The sequence below is a fragment of the Trypanosoma cruzi genome, genomic scaffold, assembly GCF_000209065.1.
Source record: "Trypanosoma cruzi strain CL Brener 1047053516661 genomic scaffold, whole genome shotgun sequence".
In the NCBI taxonomy this organism is placed as follows: domain Eukaryota; phylum Euglenozoa; class Kinetoplastea; order Trypanosomatida; family Trypanosomatidae; genus Trypanosoma; species Trypanosoma cruzi.
Window position 1 is genome coordinate 4,726 of NW_001849508.1, and position 18,162 is coordinate 22,887.

The 18,162-nt window shown below is 53.9% G+C and overlaps 4 protein-coding genes and 1 pseudogene across 4 annotated transcripts, besides 17 other annotated features; 1 reads left to right on the forward strand and 4 right to left on the reverse strand.

Annotated features, from left to right (window-relative positions):
• Positions 1–3,916: part of a sequence feature (areas not merged during assembly with more than two copies in the genome that could not be assigned to a particular haplotype) that runs on past the window's edge.
• Positions 291–391: a sequence feature (A-rich).
• Tc00.1047053508097.40 lies at positions 479–3,256 on the reverse strand (annotated as a pseudogene).
• Positions 3,917–4,666: a sequence feature (heterozygous, non-Esmeraldo-like haplotype).
• Tc00.1047053508097.60 (mucin-associated surface protein (MASP), putative) lies at positions 4,574–5,674 on the reverse strand (the record flags this gene model as incomplete). The annotated part of the gene is made up of 1 exon (XM_805619.1): positions 4,574–5,674. One exon carries the CDS (start codon positions 5,672–5,674, stop codon positions 4,574–4,576), a length of 1,101 nt encoding a protein of 366 aa, XP_810712.1.
• Positions 4,667–5,046: a sequence feature (areas not merged during assembly with more than two copies in the genome that could not be assigned to a particular haplotype).
• Positions 5,047–6,305: a sequence feature (haploid, Esmeraldo-like haplotype).
• Positions 5,890–5,911: a sequence feature (AT_rich).
• Tc00.1047053508097.81 (mucin TcMUCII, putative) lies at positions 6,122–6,739 on the reverse strand (the record flags this gene model as incomplete). Its single annotated transcript, XM_805622.1, has 1 exon — positions 6,122–6,739. The coding sequence occupies one exon, from the start codon at positions 6,737–6,739 to the stop codon at positions 6,122–6,124; it is 618 nt and encodes a 205-aa protein (XP_810715.1).
• Positions 6,306–7,438: a sequence feature (heterozygous, Esmeraldo-like haplotype).
• Positions 7,193–12,030: a mobile genetic element.
• Positions 7,439–11,331: a sequence feature (areas not merged during assembly with more than two copies in the genome that could not be assigned to a particular haplotype).
• Positions 11,332–13,821: a sequence feature (heterozygous, Esmeraldo-like haplotype).
• Positions 12,042–12,067: a microsatellite.
• Tc00.1047053508097.100 (hypothetical protein, conserved) lies at positions 13,108–14,196 on the reverse strand (the record flags this gene model as incomplete). The annotated part of the gene is made up of 1 exon (XM_805620.1): positions 13,108–14,196. The coding sequence occupies one exon, from the start codon at positions 14,194–14,196 to the stop codon at positions 13,108–13,110; it is 1,089 nt and encodes a 362-aa protein (XP_810713.1).
• Positions 13,822–14,630: a sequence feature (areas merged during assembly that could not be assigned to a particular haplotype. This can correspond to areas where the two haplotypes were merged or to regions with more than two copies in the genome that were merged during assembly.).
• Positions 14,631–14,700: a sequence feature (heterozygous, non-Esmeraldo-like haplotype).
• Positions 14,701–15,606: a sequence feature (areas not merged during assembly with more than two copies in the genome that could not be assigned to a particular haplotype).
• Positions 15,187–15,678, forward strand: Tc00.1047053508097.110 (uncharacterized protein; the record flags this gene model as incomplete). Its single annotated transcript, XM_805621.1, has 1 exon — positions 15,187–15,678. The coding sequence occupies one exon, from the start codon at positions 15,187–15,189 to the stop codon at positions 15,676–15,678; it is 492 nt and encodes a 163-aa protein (XP_810714.1).
• Positions 15,607–18,162: a sequence feature (heterozygous, Esmeraldo-like haplotype).
• Positions 16,632–16,808: a mobile genetic element.
• Positions 16,632–18,162: a mobile genetic element.

Below are 18,162 nucleotides of genomic sequence, written 5' to 3' on the forward strand. Positions count from 1 at the left end.
ATGTGTGCTCCGCCCCACAGGCCCTCGCCGCACGCCCACACGTCACGGCTCCCTCAGCGCGCCGTTCGTCGCGGCCCCTCCTCATGCGTGCAGCAGGCGAGGCGCACAGGGCCGTCGTCATGAGCGTGTCGGTGGGTGTGCGAGTGGAGCAGTTGGGCGGGAAACACACGGCACCCCTCACAGGAAAAGTGCAGCATGAAACAAGTAAAAAGAGGGAAGAGTAGAAAAGAAAAAACGTCCATAGTGATTGCCCCCAAAAGCAAAAGAGAATTTATGGGGGATGAGAGATTAGAAAAAAAAAACTTAAAGATTGAAAAAAGTGAAACATTAAAAAGAGTACTGAAAAGCAAAAAAAATAAAAATGACAAACACATAAAAGAAAAGAAAAAAAGTTATCTGAGGTGAGAAAATAGTTCCCGGGAGAAGTAATTCTGTGCGGAGGAGGTCGCGAGTGTCCCACGCGGCAGCCAGTCACTCCTCACAGAGCCGCAAGCCCCCAAAGTCCCAGAAGAAGAAGCGATGGCAGCAGTCCGCTCTCACGCACGGTGCCAGCATCGCTGTTATTCCCCTGCGACAAATTTCCGAGGCTGCTGCTGGGTGCCGTAGCATTTACTTCCCTGACCTCTGAATGGGCCTCTCCCTGCCCATCCCTTCCTCCCGCCGTCTCCCCACTCTCACTGGAGCTCACGCTCACCCCAGTTGTCACTGCGGGGTCAACATGCCCCACGGTTTCAGCGGTAGAAGCGTTTGCATCTTCTGTGGCGGGAGTGCCCGCAGAAGTTTGAGGTGGTTTGTCTCCCGGCACCGTATCTCCAGCTTCCGCTCCCACCGTTGGATCACCCACAGACAAAGAAGCGACATCCACGTTTTTACTTCCACCGAGATAAGCGCGCAACTCCAACTGCTTTACCGAACCCTCCCCTGCCGACGTAGTGGCGGTGGAAACTGCTGACGTGGATACATCGCCACTGCCCACACCCTCATTTTCATTCAACGATTCACGCCCCAACGGCGGTTGCCCGTCAGAAGGAGATTGCAACAATGTTCCTTGCGCACTTCCACCTACCGGAGGTGGAATGGGGACTTTATTTGGGTTGAGGGCGCCAACCTCCGCAGCACTCAACGGACGGTTGTACAGCAGGACGTTCGTCACGGTCACGGACACTTCTTCTTCGCTCCCTGCGCTGCCACCATCCCCTCCAATGTAGAGGTGCGAGATCTCGTTCGATTCCGTAGTTTCCAATTCACATTGCGCATCCTCACCCACGCGCTCACCATCGACGTATGCGGTGCTCTGGTTGCCGTTCTGCAGCACAATGGCTAATTGGTGTGTTTTCCCTGGCTCCCAAGGGCTGCTGAGCTCCTCAGACCTTTTTCACCACATAGTAGAATCCATTTCGTTTCTTTGTTGTTGTACGACAGTCCCAGGAGTACAGTCTTCCCATTATCTTTCATCTTCATACCAATCACTGAAATGGGGGTATCTCCCTCCGGCACCTCGTGAACGGACACCGTCGCCACAAGAGTGAAGTTGTGGTTCGCAAAGTAGTACAGCTGATTCTCCCCCTGACTGCCAACGGGCCACTGCGCCCACGCTCCCTGGAAAGTCACACCGCCTTCATGCAATGTTGCCTTCTTACCCCCAACATCATTCTCCTTTACTGTGGCGTTCACCCCGAGGTACTCGTCCCTCCATGTGGTATCAGAGAAGTTGCCGGACAAAAAGCCAACCAGCCCATCCGTCACCTTAAAATCGCTGTAGCCATTGCCAGTTGAGGCACGCTCCGCATCACTTTTAGACTGGCACAGCTTGGAGACACGTTTGTCCACTTCTTTCCACGTCGCCAGCACCTCCTTCACCCGCTTCAGCTGCTCAGTCATAAGCACAGATACCATACCGGGTGATGTTTCTTTCTCATCGCCCTTCTTCTTCTCGTACAGTGCAATCAATTCCTCCTTAGTTTTACCCTCAAAACTTCTGTACAACAGGGAGCTAGCGGCAGCGTCCTCATCATCCTCAGATACCGGCCCAATATCAACAATGTGCGCATTGTCCGTCAGCCAAAGATGGAGTTCACCCTTTTCCACATTTTCCTTAGAACACACAGGCAGGGTGACGAGCATCACTTTTCTCTTATCATTATCAACACCGTCAATCGTCGCTGTGGTGAACCCGCTTCTAACGAGTTTCGCTTTTTTATCCTGTTTTTTGCCCCACACGCGCGAGAGTGTTCCGAGTGCCTCCGTCCACGACTTCCCCTTGTCACCGGACTCGTACACCCTGCGGCGGCCATCATCACACGCAGTCATCATCATGAGTTTGTCCTTCCACTCCACGACGGAGGATCACCGCAGCCATCGTAAGACATCCCCTTCGACAGCGTCCAAGTCGTAAAGTCCTGCGAAGAAGATATGAGCAGCAAAACGGTCTTTCCATCCTCTTCAGTGCCTTTCACTTTCTTCGTCCCTTCCACTGGGAACGCAAGCGTACCGTCCTTTATCCTAACACCCGATCCACCGCCGCCAACCAGCCCTGTTAAATATTCGTGTTGCTCGCAGAAAGGTGTCCGCGGGAGACCTTTGGTATCCTTCCACTGGATTCCTTTGCCACTGCCACTTTCTTCACCACCGACTTCCCCTTTCACCAGCAAAAATCCACGGTCAACTGCATCTCTCTCCTAAACACCAGTGGCAGCTTTCCGGCTGTATTTTCCAGCAAGCATGTAAATATCATTTCCCTCCACAACTGTTGTTGGTCGGCTCACATCCACTTTCTTCAACTCTGTGGAAGGGGCTTTCTCCAAAAATTGTGTCTCTTTCACTTCATTCAGCACTTCCACCGGCCTGTCAGCAGTAGATTCTGTCGAAAAAAGTTGGGATGCAACGCCAAAAAAAAAGTTATCGTTACCTTCCTTCGTCTCTTTGCACTGCGCCTCGGCAACGGCAAACACGTCACTCCCCACTTTTAGAAGGCCGGGAGCGCCCAACGAGTCCACAGTTACACCAGCACCCTCAGTGATGCCTTCCACCCAAACTTTGGTTCAGCTGACTCCTCCACCTCATCCGCATTCACAGTTCCACTGCCGCCGCAAACCATGACGACAAGTAGAAGCAGCACAAAATGGAATAGATGCCGGGACATGTTGGGCCTCTGCCGCTCACTCTCTCTTCCTTCCCTCCTCCTTCCGCTGGATCCGGTCACGCGGCGACGGTTGTGTGTGCGGGGTGCCTTCACTGCAGCAACACGTGAGAGCATACAAATATGTGTGTGTGGGCGCTGTGTGTGCTGTTGTCGGTCCTTTCAGTGCCCTCGAATTTCACAGTAGCAACTAGCGTTTTGTAGTAGCTTCCTACAGTGTGAGTGGGTGGGAAATAAAGAAAAAAACTGCCAATAAAAGGGTGAAACAGTAAGCCCTGCCAGCATCCACAGTGAGTGGCGCCATCATCCCCGCCGCAGTCAATAACAAAAACAACAACAACTCACGCACACAGACACACGGAACAAAAAAAAAAACAGTGCACCGGGAACACATCAACTGTTACCACCAGCAGCAGCAGGAGCCACAGCGGTTGAGGCGTTCGTCACGCGTCGGCACACAAGAAGCAACATCCAAACATAAATAAACCAACGTGATGCAAAAGGGCACAGCCGCCCTTCGCTGCGCCCATGCGCTGCCGCCAGTCCTTTTACTGCTGTCTCCTCCAGCGCTCCCGCTCCGCCACCGGCACACACCACCCCGCACAGCTGGAGGATCCCCCGTCGACGGATCCACAGCATGGGAGAAGCTTCGGCACGTGCAGCTGCTGGAAGGGAAGCAATCCGCACTAGCAAAAGGTACCCTCAACACCCACACCACCCAACTGCCTGCATGCCGCCAAATTCACGCCTGCAACACGTCGAAAAGACACATCGCGGTCTCCCGTGCTCCCTCCTCGCAAGGGCAGCCGCAGCCTCAATCCTGTGCGTGTGTGCATCCTCAACGATCACACCCCTCCACAGCGTGTCAGAAACAGAGTGTGTGTGTGTGCATGTGCTTGTGTGTTTGGCAGCGCCTATAATTGCAGAGCAGCTGTGCGCCACAAGAGAGTCAGAAGAAAGCAACGGCAGAGAGAGGCAGATAGCACACACGCACAAATTACTCATATCATCACACACAAACACACACACGCAGCCCGCGGAATGGGTGCTCTCAACCACAAAACAATGAAAAACAAAACAAAAAGCCGAAGCGTGGGACGACCAGCGCACACACTCTCATTGCTCCCGTAAAGCAAAACACACACACAGGGAGAGAGAGAGAAAGAGAGGTCGCCCACTCAATGCAATGGAAACAAAACAGAAACAGTTACGGTGCTCCGCCCATGCAGCCAGGCAGGACGGCAGCGGTGCGTGTCGTGCAAAAGAGAGCACCAACGGGCCTGCATGGGTGTGCATGCAATATATACAATGGGCACATTATGTGTGTGCTTCGTGGGATGAGGTGAGGGCGAGAGTCCATGCAAGGGGACACACACAGAGAGAGAGAAGGACGAGTGTGTGTGCGGGCGGTGCACGGCTCTCTCTCACTCACTCTCATGCGGCCACCACCGCAGCCGCAGAAGCACACGCAACAACAAAAAGAAGCAAAAGAGGGGAGGTGGTGTGGGAGACCGCGGTGCTGCCGTCACTGTGGCCAGGCGTCGCCGTGTCACCTGTTGTGGCGTTTGTGGTTGGCGCTGTTGTGGATCCTGCACTTTGAGAGACCGTATCATATTTGTTGGCTGGTGCAGCTTCACCATCGGAATTCGTTCCGGGTGGTGTGGCGCCTTCAGTGGAGGGTTGCTTCGGATGATTGGTGGTTGGAGTGCCTTCTGTGCCAGCATCAGACCGCAGGGCCGCGGTTGCCGCGGTACTGCTGTTGCTGTCGCCTTTCTTTGTTGCATCACTCATTTCTTCAAGTGTCGTGACTGACAATCGTGAATTTTCCTCTCCACTTGTTGAAGCGACAGCTTTCACGCCAGTGCCATTCTTCTCTTGAATGCCTCCTACCACAGGCTGTTGAGAATTCTTCGTTTCATTGCCGTTTTCGTGACTTTTATCGTCACCACGGCCAGCTGCAGATGTGGATGATTGAATTACATGCGGTGAGCTGTTCGGTAATGGAGGCTGCAAAGGGTTCGACAATTCTCTTTGATCTTTATTAACTGGCAAACTGCCTCTTGATGGTGTTGCCGTTCCAACACCATGAGGTCCATTCAATAATTGTGGCCGTAAGCCTTCTTTGTCATGCGACTGTTGACCCTTCACTGAAATCAGTTCGTCCTCAGGCTTTTGTATCCCTTTTCCTGTTTCACCAACCTTCTCGTCTTTTCCAATTTCTTTGGTAACATCTTCTTTTCTTGCTTTTTCTTTACCAGCAACATCTTCGGTTCCTGCCTGAGAGAATTCAAGAAGTGGTAAGAGAACTTCTTCTTGTTGGACATTTGTTACTAGTGTCTCTGAGCCTGGGGTGTGTGATTCTGGCGTTTCAGAAAGTGATAAATCCTGTGACTGTCCTCTGTCCCTCTCAATATCAGTGGACGCATCAGAGTCGGGATGTGCGGGTACTTCTTTACAACCCCCGCCGGCACCGCACCACAGCACGCAGAGGGCACACACCAGCAGCACACGGCCAGTCTTCAACATCGCCATCATCACTCCTGTCACTTGCGTGCAGCCTTCAGCACAAACTAACATCCCGTCAACGCAGAGCAAAAAACGAGGCCGTTGTAGCACGCACAGCTACACACCTTGACAAATGGCGGCACCCAGCAGCAACGCATACACCATGAGACAGATGAAACCAATACGAGTGCAGAACTCGCACACCGCCCTGCAAAAAGAAGTTTAAAATTCAAGAAAAAACAAACAATAATTAAAAAAAAAAAAAAACAAAGCTCCAGTGCGCATGCATATGAGTGTGTCCGGGACGCGTTCAAAGTGGCGGATGTGGGAACAACGCGGAGCACACAGGAGGGCAGCGGAAGCAAACAAAGCAAAAAACAATCATCATAATCACTCTTACTTTATACATCGGACCACAGTAGACGTACACATTTCCCCGTGGCTGAGTGCTGGCACGCACAGCCCGCATGCACCTCTTCAGCCCAGAGTGGTGTACGCCAGCGCGGATACGGCGAGCAGCAGCGGGGCACACACCCACGCAGAGCTGCTGAGGCTGCCGTCGATTTCGCGAAGATGTGACGGTGTGCGGGTGGAAGTCGTGGTTGGCGCAGCGGTTGTCGTGATGGTTGTCGTTGTTGTTGGCGCCTTTGTTGTGGTGGTAGTCGTATTTGGTTTTATTTCCGTACCGGCTTTTTTTACATCCGCCGTCTCCTTCAGCGGACTCGGCGCACTCCCCGGGCTCGGTGCCGTAGCGGTTTCTGTATTTCTTGCATCTGCATCGCCCATCGTATTTTTTAACGCTCCCGCATTGGACGCAAGTTGTGGCCCTTCTGAAGCGGTCCCGCTTGCTACCCCCGGCGTGGGTTTCAAATTACCTGTTGGTTGTTCCGTTTCCGCTGTGTCCGTTGGCTTTGGTGCGCCTGATTCCGGCGCTGGCTTGGTCCCCGGACCTTTTACACCCGGCTCCTTTGGCTTAGTGGGATTTGGAGTCGAACCACTAACTGTGCCCTCTTCGTCCGCCATCACGCACACGGATGGGCAGCAGCACAGGGCGAACACCAACAGGGCGCACAGCAGACGGCACATCGTCATCATCGTGAGTGTGGTCGTTCAGTGGTGTGGAGCTTATCTGCACAGTGAGGGACATGGAGAGCAACAGGGGAGACGAGAGGTGCGGCAGACACACACACAGAGGGCACACCACATGAGGAGAAGGCAGCAGCCAGGCATGCACCGTACGCCGCACACCACGCACGACACACACTCCAATCCACGGCAGCAGGCACACACACACACACACAGCCCTGCCGCAACACCAACACACAGATGGAGGAGGGAGAAGAAAACAGGAGCGGCACACAAGGCTCCACCGCATGCACATACGGCGAGAGCGGTCCGTCGTGTCGGCACCCCTCACGGAGGGTACGCAAACCATACAAGAAGAGGTGCAGCGCACACGGCAACACAAAAGCAAAGTAACAATTAAAAAGGAAGAGATCCCCGCACAACACGCGAATTGTTGGTCCACGGGAAGTGCAGCCAATATTCTTTTTTTTCTACTATTACCAGCGCGTCTAGCTATACAATGCCATCTGGGTGCCGAGGAGGCGGTCGAGCAGCGACAAAAGTTTCCTGCTATGAAGCAACTGCCATTGAGAGAACTTTCCGAGGCGAAGGTCCTGTTCAATGCCCAGCCGTTGGCGCACAGCCAAGGTGCCTGGAAATTCTAGAAGCAGATGGTGCAAGGTTTCCTGCGGGCCAATTGGCGTGCTTGTGGAAGCTGGCTGATCCTGCGGTAGCAGAGATCGCCTCCTGGCACTTCTGTTTCGATGTCGTGTGGCGTCTGGGTTGTGTGCGCAGCGACTTCTGTGCTGTGCGGTGCTTCTCCGTGTGGGGAAAACCATGTCACAGAAATCGCATTTGAGCCCGGGAAGCGGTGGAGGATGTTCCGGATGAAATGACCGGCAGTGACTGACGAGATTCGAGAATCCCGTCAATATAGAATCGCAGTACGGACATTTCTCCTTCCGACGACGTGTGATGGTCCGTCCCCTTACTGGAGAGACGTCTTCATCCCTTGCCGACGGGGGAACAGCTTCCGTCCCCGGTGCAGTTGGATCGTTGTTAGAGCGCATATATGCAGACTGTTCTGGTGAGATGTTGCAGAAACGGCATTGGTTCGTGCAATCTCTCACAGCCCAGTATAGTCGGCCCCAGAGCTCAGATTCACCGCACCTTGCCCTTGCGAGGTGAACCAGTTCTTGACGGTGAAGAACTTCCTGAGTGATCAGGTCCTTGCCGCTGAGATCTGATGGCCTTGTGCCGCAAAGCAGGTGGCAATGAGTGTCTTGACGAATGGTACTACACCACTTGTTGGTGAGCTGGGTAGTAAAACATGTCAGCAGATCCGTATGCCATAAAGGTGCGATTCCATGCTCCGTGTATTGTCCAGTCGCCATAGTCTGCGTCGCATACTGATCCGCAAGCTCGTTAGCATGTATTCCACAATGTCCGTAACAAAACTGCAGGTGCAAAAACCAGCCAGCACACGTCAGTGTCAAGAGACGCTGCCAGATCTGATCCTCCGTCCAGTCTGTCTGACTGAGCGGGCCCTTGTTTAGAGCCGCTAGAAGAGACTGACTGTCTGTAACCACAAGCAGGGTTTTATGCCTGTGCTGGATGCGAGGGATGATCAGCTTCTCTAGGGCTAGAAGCAGCGCACGGGATTCCGTCCTGTAGCTGCATGGGCGTGTGCCGCAGTTTATACTGGCCTTTTCTATTATCTCCGATGAATTGAGGGATGAGAGCAGTATGCCAGCCCCGGCAGACTTGGGAACGTCGACACCGCCACTCTTCGCTAATATCTACGAAAGATGGCTGTGCAGCCCTAGAGCCTCTCCGCTGACTCTGCGCTTTTCCTGTATCAGCTCTTCCTCGTCAGTTATTGAGTGGTCTATCGGAAGTTCCACGCCAATGGTGACCCGGTGAGCGGAGGCCGCAAACGAGGGAGGAATGGAGCTGCGAAAGAACCGCTCTTCGCGTGGTGAGCTCTGAGTGATGCCATAGACCTTTGTGTATGCGTCTACGAAGGCGTATAGCTCGTCCCGAGATAATGGCGAGATGCGGAAGCCTGCGCGAGGCGGTGGCTCAGGCGGGGGTCTCCGCATCCAGTCCATCTGGCAAGCGCGTGTGTTCTCAAATATGGAGAGCCGCGCGCGCAGGCAGAGGACATGGAGCGGCGGCATATTAGCCTCTAGAAGTGCGGATTCCGGGTCGACAGTGCTCGGAACTCCGCTGACAGTGCGCGCCAGAGTTGCGTACGTCTTCTGCATCTCATTCTTCGCTGAATCCGCCGCTACTGCCCATATGAGCTCGCTGCCATAGCGCAATTTGGAAGCACCGTATCCAATGACGAACGTGCGTAGTTCATGTGGAGATGGCCCCGCCTCTTTATGCGCAATGCAGCGTAGCTGCGATATCCGTTGCGAAGTGGCAGCGCATTGCTTGGAGGCCGCCACATTTAGCGTCCGTCGTAGATCGAGATCCATGCCAAGAAGCTTCGTAGTTCGCGATGCCCCCATGGTCATGACTGGGATTTCACATCCAGCCACTACCAGGGGCCACTTTCCTTCACGATCATAGTTTGACTCCGTGTGCGTGGAGAGTGTGAACCAAGCGGCTTCACACTTTGACGGGTTAATGGCCAGGCCATTTTCCTGACTCCACGCATGCAGTTTTTCAAGAACCATGTTGGCAGTGGGAATGGCGTCTTCCCGGGACTGCCCCTTAACGATAATAGAGAGGTCGTCCGCATACATGTCTGCTGTGACACCCGCAAAGCTGTTCAGCAGATTGAGAAGTGGGTGTGCGTAAAGGGAGAACAAATATGTTCCCAATACGGCCCCTGAGGAACTCCTCGCAGCATGGGACGCCGATCGCTGTGTCTGTTACCAACTCGTTTCTTCGCGTAGCGACCACATAGAAAGTTTCTAAGCCACCTTCTACAATTCACCCCCGGAATATTGGCTAGCAAGCGACTGAGGACTCGATGATCTATGGAGCCAAAGGCCTTGCTGAAATCAACCAACACCAGCAGAGTCCGATGGGGTCTGTAGTGGAGTTGATTACCAATACCGCTCTTCTTGGGAAGGTTCACTTGGAAATAATGATTTCTATTATGCTCCACTTCGTGTATCAGGTGTGCCAGCTGCATCGTCGTGGTACGCATACTACGATATGCATACTGGTGGGGGTGAGGCGTCCACACCCAAAGCAATCTCTTCAGTACCATTTTCTCAGCAACCTTACTCACAATGGAAGTAAGGCTGATGGGTCGATATGACTCAAGCAGTTCCGGCGACTTACCGGGTTTTAAGAGTGGGACGATGGTAGCGCTTCTCCACTCAGCCGGGATCGTACCGGTCGTCCAGCTGTGGTTAATGCAACGAAGAAGGAATCGAAGACCCTTTGACGAAATATGTCGCAGTGCCTCACTGTAGACTTCATCCGGTCCGGGGGCCTTGCCATACGGCGTATTACGTAGCGCAGCAAGCAGTTCCGTACGATTAAAAGGTGCATCAAGAGGGGAGTGAAGATGAGCAACTAAACCAGATGTGGTGGCAGCTTCGTTGTTATCCTGTGGCTCTGAACTAGATGAGAGTGAAAAAACTGAATTAGATGTAGCGGCAGACTCGTAGTTGTTCTGCGGCTCAGAGATACAAGAGATAAGAGAGGCAGAAGAAACTAAGCTAGATGTAGCGGCAGACTCGTAGTTGTTCTGCGGCTCAGAAATACAAGAGATAAGAGAGGTAGAAGAAACTAAGCTAGATGTTGCGGCAGACTCGCTGTTGTTCTGCGGCTCAGAGCTAGAAGAAGTAGAAGAAAATGAAGTAAATGAGGCAGCAGACTCGTTGTTGTTCTGCTGCCTAAAAAGAGAAGAAGAAACAATGCCCAAAGATGGGTTCTGTCTTTTGATGCCTTTGGAAAACCTTACTGCCTTGTGAGAGGGGTGAAGTGGAAAAAAGATACGATTGAGAGCATTCGCTGCTCTCCTTGCTGTTTTATAAGTGTGTTGACCATCTCCCAACAACAATGATGTAGGAGGTGGAAGTGATGCCTTTTTTCGTCCGGAAATGTATTTCCATGCGAGTGGTTCGCCTGGATTTAACTTGCTGATGCGACGTAGATACGTGTTACGCAAGCGCTCTCGGACTAGGAGGAAGAATTGACTCCTTGTCCGTTGCATTTCTGCCTCACGGTCGGGCATCGGTAACTGTAGATAGCGGGCCTTGCTGTCGGTAGCAATCCGCTCTGCCTCCATGAGAGTGTCGTCCCAAAGCCTGGGACCATCCTTGTGCATGCCGCGGGGGCAATGTCGTCGATACAAAGTAATAAGCGCTCTCGTGAAAGCTTTAATGCCGGTGGACTGCTGTTTATAGTCATATGCTGGAAGTTGTGCGTCGAAGTCATTTACAAATAAATCCCATTTACACTTCCCCCAACTGTAGAATGTCTTAGGTGCCGAAGGGGGTGCCGAAGGTATGGTATCCATAAATGCCTGATGCAGCGTAAATGTTAGCATGTAATGATCACTAAGCGGCGACACAGAAGCTGACCAATCTGACACAGTCAAATGCTTTGACCATGCCAGATCGATACAGGATCGTTCTCTTGTGCCACGAGCGTACGTGATCTCACCAGGGGTGTTAACCAAGGTGAGTCCCGCATCCGTGCACAGTTCTAAAAACTCTGCAGCAACCTCGCTTGGAGAAGACTCCAAGAATGGCTCCCACTGTGGGTGATGCATGTTGAAATCCCCGCACAGCAGGAGCGGCGACGAGGCTGGAAGGCAGTTTATTAACCGCCTGAAGGATTGTGTTACTTGCGGTGGTGGTCTCATATAGGCACTCGCCACAATAAGATCACGGTTCTGGTCCAGAGCAACCTGAACCACCACCACTTCAAGGCTGGTGTCGCGCTGAGGGATGGTGAGAGGTATACGCTCGGAGCGGAGAGTTTTCCGCACCAGCACCGCCACACCGCCTCCATTGCCGATGCGCGACTGTGCATAGAGCACATAATCTCCAGTATGCATACTGGCGATCTGCTCCGACGACTTCCAAGTCTCCTGGATGGCTATTATGTCTGCTCCTTGCGCCATTAATGTTGCGAGTTTTGACGGCGTGAGGCAAGAAACATTCATCTGGAGTACTGCTATGGGGCCTGGGTTCTGCTCGATGTCTCCGCTTAGCAGTAGCTTTTGTCGTTGCGCGTCACATACGGCACGCAAACAGTATGTATAGCGCTGGTAAGCGCCGATGGAATTCGGCAGCGGATAGAAATACCGCTCCGCGGGCAGCCATGTAAATGGCTCCATCTGGTGCCCTGCCAATATTCATTTTTTTTTTTTTTTTTTTTTTTCTTACCAGTCGTAGTAAATACACCTCAATTGTGCAGCTCTGGTAAGCGTACGAAGGAATTCAGTAGCAAGGATAACCTTACTCCGCGGGCAGCCATTATAGAATGGCTCCAACATCTGCCCTTCCGGCCCGTAAAACTAAGTAACAACCACTCATCGGGTTTGAAGCATGAACAGCAGGCACTTAACTTCCTCTCTAGTAAGAGTGCTAGACCCTGGCACCGCGTTGAGGTGGCCGGCTGAGCCAGGGGCCAACATTCATCACAAAGCAGCTTGTTATCTTCCCGTCGCCGGACACTGCCACAATAACGAGTGAGCAGCGCAAGGGGCGTCCGCACAAAAGTGGCAAGCATTCCGTCGCAAACGGGCCGTCGTGCGGGCTGGGGCAGTCCATATTCTCAACGACGGGGCATCACCACAGTGGATGAAGCGGGGTCTCCCGTGGTCCGTCGGGGGATCAGCAGCCCGTGGCGTCTGCGATGCGGTGGTGGCGGAAGAGCCTGGTCCATATCGAGTTCCCGCGTTTGTGCTTCCTGCGCGTCTTTCCTGCAGGCATGCTTGGCAACTTCGGTGGCAACCTGCGCGCGAGGCGCCTGTTAGGAATACGGTGGAACAATCGCGGCACCCGCATGTGAGGCCTCTCCGACCATCGGAACGCAAGGCCGAGCACGTCGAGCATGTGCCGTAATATTTTGGACGAGCGCAGTCTGCTGCAGATTGGGCCGGGGAACTTCAATCCGCCGCTCGCTTGTCAGCAAGGAGTTGCGGCGCTCACGTCGGGAAGAGGCCCCGGCGGAGGCAGCGGCGGGCCGCTCAGTTCAGTAAAAAAGGGAGGGACGGCACGACCGATACAGGGGTTCCTTGTGATCCGCAAGGCGCGCGCAGGCCTGTCGAAGAGTGGGCAGGAGTCGTATCTTCCCGGTGGGCACAGCTCTCATTCGGGGCACAATATCCGGATCGGAAACGGGAATTTATTCCTCACCACACCCACAAGCTTCTGTCATGCGGTGTGTGCGCCTTCCTTTTCCTCCTGGAAATCCTTCCACTACGGTCGCTTCACTGCGGTGAGGTAGCCCAATTGCCAGGCATTGACGCAGTCCTGCGGGAGGGATCGTGCCACGACGGCATCAGCGTCCGCTGTCACGTTGCGTGAAATTCCGCGGCGTAATGGGGAAAATGTGGATTCACCTGTGTGCCCTCGATCCGCCTGTGAAAGTGGCACGGCACAAATCTCCTCGCCGACGTCGTCGTGCACCTCCAGCGGGCCAAGGCGAAGTGATTCCATCGCCGAGAGGGAGTCTGTGGCGACAGGAACTCGTGTGGGCGATTGGGATGCTGCTGCCAGGCGGGGAACTGGGAAGTGTCTGAGGCCATGCTCAGTGGCAGGACACTCCGCTCGGCAGGAGCATGCAAGGCTGCCAGCAGCTGCGCGGTGAGGCCCCACAGGGAGCTCCGCTGTCCGGGGAGTCAATTGGCAGTGCAGCGGTCCCAGAAATGTGCGGGCCGGTTCGACGGCCGATCGTCTGACACCGTCCGGAGCGTCTTGGGCGTGCCGTGGCTGGAAGACGCCCACCCCGTCGCGGCTCACAGTGTCCCGGGCGAAAATCCGGTGCTCAGCATGAGAGGCGCGGGTGTGGTGCGGGAAGATCCTCATGTGGCCGCAGACGCGTCGCATTCCGTTAAGTACGGCATCTCTCGGAAGCGGAATACTCGTCACTGCATTCCTATGTATCGACTGCGGCATGGTTTCCGAGCAGATTGCGCCACGCTCTTCCTCAATATACCAAAGAAATGTGAGGCGTTCGTGCTGTGTGGGTTCGAGGAACCCAACAATCCTTCGCAGCGGTGCTAGATTGGCTTCCAGTTGGGCAGAAGTATCCTTCGTTGATGCGCGTGGGCCAAGAGATGCCGTACAGCTGTCGCGGTGCCGCACTTCCAGGCTGTGGAGGTAAGTGGAGTCCGGACACGGTGCGGTCGCCTCGACAGCGTGGTGCAACGCACTGTGAACGCACCCAACGAGAAAGAACCGCATGGTGTGCTGGGACGCACCAGCCTCTGCACCCAGCCGCGGCTGACAGCAAAGTGGCGCGGTCGGCGTTGCGGTCTGGTTAAAGAATTTTTGTTTTGTTCCCATTGTGGTGCGTGACGGCGGCAATTCGGCGTTTCCAAAGGGCGCTCCGCAGGAACACAGCGCAGTTTGGAATAACCAATGGACGCCTGTCCCCGTGAAGGCGACAACAACGGCCCGGATGGCAGCAGAAGGCACAGCGGCTTTATTTAACAGTGCGTTTGATGTTAATTTTGTGGGGCTTTTGTGGGGGAAAGTGGGAGGTTGAGGGCATTGGGACTGAATTCATTTGAGTGGCTGCGTTCCGTTGGCTTGCGGCCAGTCGTGGCACTCTTTTGGGGTTTGGCAGATCGTCTTTTTTGTTTACTTCCCACTGCAGCACGTGGATAACACTGTTCCGACGAAAATTTGTTTGACCGCGTGTGAGCTGCTGCCGTGCGTGGTGCATGGACTATGTGATTGTGTGGGGAGGTGCATTGGGGTGACGAACACTTCTGTTTGGCGTGTCGCGGTGTGTCGGAATGATGTTTGGATGACATGTGAAGGGTGTTGTTTGTAGTTTGTGTGTCTTCTCTGGTGGAGCCGACATGTGTGCGGGGATTGTGGCATTGCTGGCTGACGGTTCCACGTCACTTTTCAGCATTTCTGGATGTGCTGAGGAATGACGGCTGGCGACCAGCGTGTTGGTGCTGCTGGTGGGAATAAGTGCATCGGGAATAGGCCATTTTCTCTTTTCCGTGCTGGAGCCGATGAACTGGCACGAGGGCACCGGCTGCAGGCTGCCTGCCAGCACGTGTGAGCAGCGGATCCATGCACACACCGACGCTCATCGCAAAAGCGTGTGCGATCACAGTGGCCTTTTGTGGCGTGCTTTTATGGACGTCAGCCCATCGAAGAATGTGTGAAGCAAACGGCTGACTGCACACGACGAAAATAAGTGCGTGCACTGTGCCGTGTTTCAGCGTCGATGGCAGAGCGACAGGAAGCCCGTGCTGGCAACTGAGATCTTTGCGTTTCGAGGGATGTCGGTGTTGATTTTGGATCGTCGAGGGTGAAATGATTTTGCTGCTGCCCGTGTGTGTGTGGACACTCCGGCAGAGGGCGGACACAAAAGGGAGGGATGCAGGCGCTGCGTGTGTGTGTGTGCAGGTGCCATGCAACAACGTCACAACAAACATGCTGCGACTCGGTGACCCTCACATCGTTGTGGTCCTGACGAACAGCCCATGCACGGCCCACGTCGATGCACTCAGTGGACGGAGTGAGGCGTCTTTTGAGGCGCTGCAGGGAACAGGATGTGTCGACGCAGCCACGACGTGCATGGAGTGTCACGATGGCACAGTCAGCTGTGGCTGGTGGAATATTTACTTCTCGGAGGCAACAGAGAGAGAGCTGCTCCTGCTGCTGCTGGCGTCGTTGCTGCCTCTTGTGGCCTCCCATGCCGATTATTGTCTGTCCGCTGATCATGGGTGGTGCGCCTCCACTAGTGACGTTGTCTGCAGGCATTTCACAGCACCAGTGAAACACACATCACGTCGCATGCTTTAGCTGTGGATATGGTGTTGTGAATGCAGCCGGCATTATTTTGCCCGACTCCTTTTCACTGCTTTGCGACGAATAGATGCGTCGCCGCCCGAGTCATTCACTGCAGCTCCGTGTGTTGTACTGCCAGCACAAGACTCTCTTGTTGTCTGACGCCTGGCTGACAGTCAAACACCACTGCGTTGGGACATGCAAGGATGTGGACTGCCGCTCACGGTGTTGGGCACCGCTGTTTGGATGCGGCGGCCACACGAGCGGATGTATTGTGGCACAATCAAATGCGTGAAATACGCTGAACCACAGCGGCTGCAGTAATATCAACGGTGTGGTACCACGGAGTATGTGAGAGGGTGATGCATGATGAACCACAGTGGGCGGCATGCGAGGGAAGTGCACCGCGACGGAGCGCCATCCCGCCCTCAGCCTGCAGGGGAATGTACACCCACAGAATATATGGACGAGGCACCACCAAACACACATGCCCTTCCATGCGCCAATAAATAGGAGCGAAGGTGCGTTCTGGTGTGTGGGAGTTTACTCACATATTTTCATTTCCACCGCAATAAACGGTGAGGAATCAGGTGCCACAGCAAAAAAAGGAAACACAAACATCTATTGTAACACTTTACCAGCGAAAGGCAGGAGCAACAGAAAACGAATTATTGACTGCACCAACACAAGAAACATTCACAAAAGGAAAAAAACAAAAAACGCATGCAGACATCGGCCAACATTTAAGTAGAAACACAAATAAATGGTTGCTTGCATTATGCCATTCCCTGCGCTTATTTTTGCGTGTGCGTGTGCTGCTGCGATGGCTGTGGCCAGACCTGCAAGAAGTGGTGTGCGCTGAATATGAACGAAGGCCGAAGACAACCCAATTGTTTTTGTGATGAATATTGGCCGCACTTCCCGTGGACCAACAATTTTTGTGGTGTGCGGGTGTTTTTCTTTGCATCAAGACCTCGTGAATAGAATGATCTCGGGAGAGCTGGCTGACTTAATTGATGTATGTTTATATCCTGATAAATGAAGACATTCTTTATGATACTCTCTACCGTATGAATCTTTTGGGAAGAACGTGACTTTGTAGGGGCAGGGAGCCGATAGAGGCCAGAGTATTTTGTTTTTATTTTTTACAGACACACAGCCAGGTAAGTTTAAGTAAATGGCATTGGTTCCCTACACACCCTCCAAGTGGTGTGATATTGGCGCCCGTCTCTGGGACATGTTGAGCCAATGTGGAGAGACCCAGGTGCAGATGACGTTTATTAATGGTAATCAGATGTCGGACGAGACGTTAACTGTGGCCGCATCATCGACAGGCTTATGCTTGTTCCATGGACCTACCCCTAAAGCATGACAGGATTCTACTATTATTGGAAATATTGCGAATCTCCGGGCGCCTCAGATCCCTAATTTCGAGACACAAGCGCTCCTGCCCGCTATGGGGGCAGCCCGGGAGTTGGGGCACCAACAAGGGCCCATCACTGCTGAAAGCAGCAACTGAATTTTGATTACGCTAACGCCGTCGCGGACGTACAGAATCGGAATGATCAGCTTAACTCGCAGGTTGAGGAGGCGCATATTAACCTATCGGTAAAGGAATCCAATATCGCCGGGGCCGGCAACCAGGTCCCAGAACTACAACAGCAGTTGGAGGCCGCTCACGCCCAATTACGGGGGCGCGAATTCAACTTGGGAAGGCTCACGGGTCAGCTCCAGGAACGGGAGGCACGCCATAATGCACAACAACCCGCGCGGGAGGCGGAGACGGCGGGGCGGGACGAGGCACCCGCTACCCGACACGTTGCCAACGGTGGCGTATCTACACTACCGCATCAAACGGATATCTTGACGGCTGGAGGCGTGCCTAGCAGCGCGGCCCGACACAGTTCGGCGGCTTACAGAAGCCCTCACGGCAATGTTGGGAGACCACATTTCCACCCTTCCACGCCGTTGCCTTCCCGCACTTCTCCTCTGGGCGCCCGATCGCCTATGGAAGAGGACCGCGGTTTCTGCGCATTCGACGTCACCACGCGGCCCACGCGTATATGGAATGAGGGCGCCTCCGGAGTCGTTTTCGACCTCCGGTGCGCATACCAATGCTGGCAACTGGACAACGAGCAGGTTAAACTTGCCTTTGAAAATTTGGTCGAGTGGATCAGCGTGCTGGAAGGCGGGCAGGATCCCACCGATCGCTTCATGAATTTGGGGAGGTCCCTACGGAATACATTCCGGATGCGACTCACGATTGCATCCGATCCCGGCATCCGGCTCTCCAAACTGCGCGCCCGTCTTTACACCGCTGTTCACCAGACGGACACCAATGCGAAGGCAGTCCAGCCTCTCGTCGATCGGCGAGAAACCCAACGCACTTTGCGATGCCAACGTTGTCATACCTATGGACACGAGGCATCTACACGCAATGTGCGCCCCAGAAGGAATTACTCGCGGCGCAGATGGCCGTCAAAAAACGGGCAGTGGGGC